Consider the following 5,945-nt stretch of genomic DNA (forward strand, 5'->3'; position numbering starts at 1 on the left):
GATGAGTCTTCAGATATCTCTTAAAGTAAAAAGGGGCTCTGCGGATCATATAGAGTTTGGTAATTCATTCCACCATTTGGGAACAACAGAGAAGAAGAGTCTGGCTAGTGATTTGGAGCCACGCTGGGCTGGGAGCACCAGGCGTCTTTCACAAGCAGAGCGTAGTGGACGAGAAGGAGTGTAGACCTGGAAGAGGGACCCCAGTTGGCAGGAGCTGTTCTTGTCAATGTTTTGTGAACCAGAAGAAGAGCTTTGAATGTGATTGGAGCTGCCACTGGAAGCCAGTGAAGAGAGATTAACAGCAGTGTGGCATGTGCTGTTTCGGGCTGGTTAAAGACCAGACATGCTGCTGCATTCTGGGTAATCTGCAGAAGTTTAAATGTACAAGCAGGGAGGCCATATCACCATAAAACATTCATTTAAAGACTTAAGCTCTAAGAGTTGTTGAGTTTCAGCGGATTGTACCGAGCTTTAGCTTTATAAGCAGCCTGGCTTTGGACATGCCTGGTCTGCTGAATCTGTAGAAAGATGCTGATTTACATGCTAACATGTTTCTTTTCCTCTGTTGTGAGGTTTATTCTTTGTTCCTTTTTTCTTTCCCTGGGCTTAATTTTTATTTTCATCTCCTATCATCCCTTTAATCAACTTTGATGAACATAACAGCATCATACCTCAAAGGGGCAAGGATAGATAGAGTGAAACCACAAACTGTACATCTCTAAAAGTGACAGGGTTATACTGCCTCCTTTTGGAGAGGAAAACACATCACACCACTGTTAATTCATGAAATATATATATTTTATTTTTATTATTAATATGACAGCTTTTGATTACAGAAATGAAAACAGAGATATTAAGTTAAAGCAGATTGAAGAAAAGACAGAAACATGAATTTTACAACATGAGACATGAGGAGCTGATGTGACTGAGTGGGCTCTGTTAGTGAGCTGATTAAGGTTATTTATACAGCATCTAAAATCAAATTATTTCTTTTTTATCTATTAAAGCTGTTTTTTGTCAGTTACTTTAAAAGCTTTCCTGCTTCAGGAAAATATATCAGATTTGTCTGTTCCCAATTTATTTCATTTGATGTTGCACAGTGCTGCCAATACTTTCACCAACTCACAAAAAAACCTCAAAGTTTAAGTTAAAGAAGTGAGAGATTGAGTTAAATAAGATCAGAGAGAGGCGTAATACCATCAGCCTCCAGCAGGGGGCCCTGACACTTAAAGACAGAGTTTCTGCACAGGTCTGACTTTAATTTATTCATATATATTTAAAAGAGGTATTGGTTGTGTGGAGCGTTCATTCTTCATTTTCATCATCAGTCGTTAAACAGCTGTGGGAAAAAAACAACAACGTGATGAGAAGCTGATGTTTGTTTCTACTCTCTTTGAGCCTCCTGATGTTTTAAGACACATTCGAGAGGATATGAGTGAGAACATCTGCACTGTAGGGAATATTTCAGATTATTAACTGTTCACTCACAGCATTGGTAAAGCCTGTTGACACGGTCGATATCGTTCTGGCTCATTCGTGGCGCCTGTCCGAACACGAGGTTAGTGTCGGCCTTCGCGACAATGGTTGGCTGACCGTTTCTGGAGAAGGCGAATCTTGAAGAGGAAAGACACACACGTGTATTGTTACAGACTCACAGTTAAAACTTGATTTCTTCAAACTCTACAAAGATACATATGTTTGCAAAAGACTCACTTGCTGTAATGCATGACAGAGTTGAAGTCGTATGGGGTGTTCAGGTTGTTGGTGTTCTCCTTCCTGAAGTTTGATTCTGTTCCTGCAAGAGGACAAAACACAACTCAGTGTTTGAGTTTTTAAATTTCGTTTGTTTTCTCTATCTTTAAAGACTCTAAGAGCTTTTCTTTCTGCCTGTGATCAGAGTTAAGTTGTATCCCACTCTCATTTCTGCAAAAAAAATTGTATGGTTTTGTTTTGTTTTTAGACTTGCAAACATTGATCAAATGTCAGATCCTCAAAACAAGCTGAAGAAGAAAAATTTGGTGGAACTTTTGAGGGAAAGATGTGTAAGTTGTTTAAAAATTATGAACATACATTGTATATGTCTAAGACGCCCTCTAGTGGATGTATCGTTTCATGCATCCTAATTCATGGGACTCATGTTGTTTTAAACGTTCTTTATCTACTTTCATACCAAAAGAAAAAATAAGATATCGTCAATAGCACATTGAAATCATCCACCTGTGGTTCCTCCATGTTTTTCTGTAAGAAACAGTGAAGTCTGAGGGTGAAATGCTGAGATTATTTTACATAACTGAAACCTCTATAGGAGCCATAATATTTGATCTGAACTGATTTACTTTAAAGGTGTTCACAAAGCACTTTTCTGTAAGTCTTTCCAGACATAAAATTCTTTAAAAAAAATTTTTTTGCGCAATCACAACATTTTCATAGTTTTTTCTTCACGCAGTCTCTACACATTGCATCATTGGTACGAGTTACAGCCTCCAGCAGTGTGGTTAAAAGAAGTATTAGCATTTAGTCAATCCGACACTTTTACTTAGACAAACATTTGTTTTTGTTTAACAGCTTCTAGATGGATTGATAATCATTTCTGCACAGACTTTAGGTTTTTAAAAGTAATCCAGTCTGATTAAAGCTTTGGGATCACATCTTGAAAGGTATGATCATGTTTCTGTTATTCATCTCCTTCAAAGAGCAGAGGGACACTGTGGCATCAAATTCAGATTATTTTGACCCATTCAGAAGGATGGGTTTAAGTGGGATATCAGTCAAGGCGATCAAATAATCTCACATTTATACAATAATTATGACATTGTATTAATATCTTTTACTATTTTTCTCTTGAATTGCAGATTTAAATGAACTTAAGTATTAACTTTTACTCAACTTTACTTTCAGTGGATTTTTACTCAGCATGAATTTTGGCAACCCCTGGTGGGCAAAATATGCAGTATGTAGCCCCATTTGAAACACTGTTTGTTTGTTTTTTCAGATTTGGTGATCTTCAACAGTCCATATCTGCATATGGTTGGGAAAATCTAGCTTCTTAAAAATCTAAGTGATCTGGATCTCCTGATCTTGGAGAGAAAGATGTGAGTTAGTACGTTTTTGATTCCCCCACAGAACACTCCTCAATTCAGTGGCCATTTGTTCCAAAGACATGTAAGATATCGATGATCCACTCAACTCTAAAGTAAGACTGTGACACTAAGTTTTCTTTCATTTTGAAGGTACCTGGCTGGATGTTCTGGGTGAGGATGGAGACGAAATTGTCTCTGTCAGAGCGGACTTGTTCGTGGTGGAAGCCCAGAGCGTGGAGAACCTCGTGCTGCACAGTGTCCAAGTACACACATCCTCTCTTGCTGAGGGAGATGGGCTGGCCTCTGCTCTGACGGCCCAGATAGGAGAAACACCTGAAAGGCACAAAGAGACACACACAGAGTGAGATCATGGGTTAATAAAAGTTCTGAGGAGGTTTCATCTGCGTCTCAAACTCCAAAGTCTAAAAAGCCTAAAAGATCTTTAAATAACATCACCATGTCTGAGTTTTTAATTCAGTTTATACACAAAGTGTGCGAGTGTGTGTATGTGTGTGTGTGTATCTGTACCCATTTCCAGAGTAGAAGTAGATGTAGTTGCGATGGGTGCGGCGTCTCCAGACGAAGCGGATGCAGGTGGTTTCATGGAAGGTTAACAGGCTCCTGATGATGATGTTGCGTTCCTCTGAGGCTGCAGAGACAAAATGAGAAAGATTTAAAGTTTTTACCTTGATCAGAAAAGCAGCTCACTGTTTCAGCTTTTCAGATCATTCTCTGCCAGATCAAAACCTCTCCTCTCAATTCACATTAGTTTCATAATATTTAAAAAATGAGATGGAATATGGTGAGTTAGCAGCAGCACATCTCAAGGAAAATGTTCTCAATATGAGGAAATACATCAGGATGTTTTTATGGCAGGATCAGGATTTGGATTTTATCAGGCTTGTTTTTCATATTCAGACTATTTTGACCTTCAAACTATGTTTCTGTTCCTGTGGTCTGAACTATTTTTATGCTCTATTGTTTTGTCTTTTCTGCTCAATATAATCACTTTAATCTGGTCTTGTGTCCTCTGATGTGTTTTTTAAACGCTCACATTTTCACATCATGATAAAAACATTCATTTGAAGACATCTATAAGAGTTGTTGAGTTTCTGCAGAATGAGCAGAGCTTTAGCTTCATACAAGCAGCCTTACACAGTCCAAATGTAGTTAAGTGAGATGTTACAGATAGACTCTGGTGACAAAAAAATGTGAATCAATACAAAGATGAAAGTTTTACTACTTCTGAAGTCAAACAGGGTCGAAGGTTGCTCAGACTTACTGTATGAGGATGAAATAGCAACAGGTACATAGACAAAGTTTCCACTTTTGGGCCACTTGCAGCCAACAGCAGTGCATGAGTCTGCGTTCCTCTCCCTGACTGGCAAAATGTCACCGTGGATCAGTCTCGTCCCTGCAAAAGAAGAAAAAAAAAGGTTCACATTTTGATTTTTTTAATATTTCATCATGTCCAGTTGTTTCTGTATTAGACACTTTGGTTTAATGAGACTTGTGTCTTACTTATGCCGGAGTTCACTCTTGCGATGGTCTGAGAGACATCTGAAGAAACCTCTGAAAGAAAACGGAGAAAACAGGAAGTCAGAAACAGAAAACCCATGCACAACCTACAGAATAAATGTGATAGGACAGAATCAGGTGTTTTAATTTAAATTTAAGAGTCAGGAGAAGTTTCTTTTCACAGCTCACCTTTCAGGAGCTCGTCATCGACTGCCCTCTGAAATGCATAATTAAATACACACATCACATTTATGACACATTTTCTTTCAAAACTACTTGTTATTAAAATGCACAGTGTCTAAGCTTATTTAAAGGCAGCATTTGAAATTCTATTCAGAGTTTTCATTTTAATGATATCTAATAAAAAAAAACAGCTGGTAATGTTAAAAATGTCAGACTTACCGTGGGGACAGCACTCAATGAGACAAAGAGGAAGAAAAAGACGACAGGAGTCATGATGAAGGACTTCTCTGGAGTTTACCTGTTCACCTGTTGGAGCTGCAGGTGGATGCTGCAGGTGCTCAGCTCCTCTCTATTTATACACGACTGTCAGGGTGTGTCTGGTCTTTTGCCAACATCCCTCAGTCATCAGTCAAACACTCAACTTCTGTCAAATTGCTTAAGTGGAACAAGTTAACCCTGGTGGTGTTTTCCAGGAAGAAGTTACCTCACAGACACGGAAAGGTTTCAGGCAGAGTGAGTGTGCAGAAATACACAGAGTCTGATTGTTTGAAATTTTTATAAAAATAAAAAGTTTTAGTCATTGTAATAAAAGTCAGAGAAAGAGTTCAAGGAAACTGTTTATGTATGTAATACAGACTGACGAGTCATTTATTGGAGTTATGTCATTATGATCGCTCTGTGTGATGGTAAGAGGGGGTGGGGGTTGGAGAAATTAAAGAAGAACAAACAAATAAATGAATAAATAAATGAATGAATGAATAAATAAATAAATAAATAAAAAATAGATAAATAAACAAACAAACAAATAAGAGAAAAAAAAGATAAAAAGAAAGGGTTTGTCATAAACAGCATCAGAAACAAAGAAACAGAGACAGAGACAAAGAAATAAATAAATGAACAAATAAATGAATGAATGAATAAATAAATAAATAAATAAATAGATAGATAAATAAACAAATAAATAAATAAAAGAGAAAAAAAAGAAAGGGTTTGTCATAAACAGAATCAGAAACAAAGAAACAGAGACTGAAGAATAGATAAGCAAAAACTCAAAGAAGAAAGAAATCAATGAAAGAAGAAAAAAATAAAAAAAACAAAGTAAACAAAAAAAATTTAAAAAAAAAAAAAAAGAAAAAGAAAAATATATAATGCAAAGGCACTGGA

General features: G+C 37.0%; 1 protein-coding gene across 1 annotated transcript; it reads right to left on the reverse strand.

Annotated features, from left to right (window-relative positions):
• Positions 1 to 1,480: 1,480 nt before the first annotated feature.
• LOC141787976 (hatching enzyme 1.2-like) lies at positions 1,481 to 5,054 on the reverse strand. The gene is made up of 8 exons (XM_074666746.1): positions 5,001 to 5,054; positions 4,788 to 4,815; positions 4,602 to 4,652; positions 4,363 to 4,494; positions 3,609 to 3,729; positions 3,235 to 3,413; positions 1,714 to 1,795; positions 1,481 to 1,613 (listed from the first exon to the last, which is right to left on the reverse strand). The coding sequence occupies exons 1-8, from the start codon at positions 5,052 to 5,054 to the stop codon at positions 1,481 to 1,483; spliced, it is 780 nt and encodes a 259-aa protein (XP_074522847.1).
• Between the last annotated feature and the right edge of the window lie 891 nt (positions 5,055 to 5,945).

The sequence above is a fragment of the Halichoeres trimaculatus genome, unplaced genomic scaffold (assembly GCF_033239565.1).
Source record: "Halichoeres trimaculatus isolate MK-OKI-2021-1 unplaced genomic scaffold, fHalTri1.1 fHalTri1_scaffold_3, whole genome shotgun sequence".
Classification (NCBI taxonomy): domain Eukaryota; kingdom Metazoa; phylum Chordata; class Actinopteri; order Labriformes; family Labridae; genus Halichoeres; species Halichoeres trimaculatus.

Bases quoted from the DNA above. Each gene is read 5' to 3' on its own strand.
- LOC141787976 (XM_074666746.1), bottom strand. From the start codon at position 5,054: ATGACTCCTGTCGTCTTTTTCTTCCTCTTTGTCTCATTGAGTGCTGTC. The intron at 4,816-5,000 runs GTAAGTCTGACA...TATGCATTTCAG, and splicing joins CATTGAGTGCTGTCCCCACG to AGGGCAGTCGATGACGAGCT. The intron at 1,614-1,713 runs GTGAGTCTTTTG...TTCCTCTTCAAG, and splicing joins TCTGTCATGCATTACAGCAA to ATTCGCCTTCTCCAGAAACG.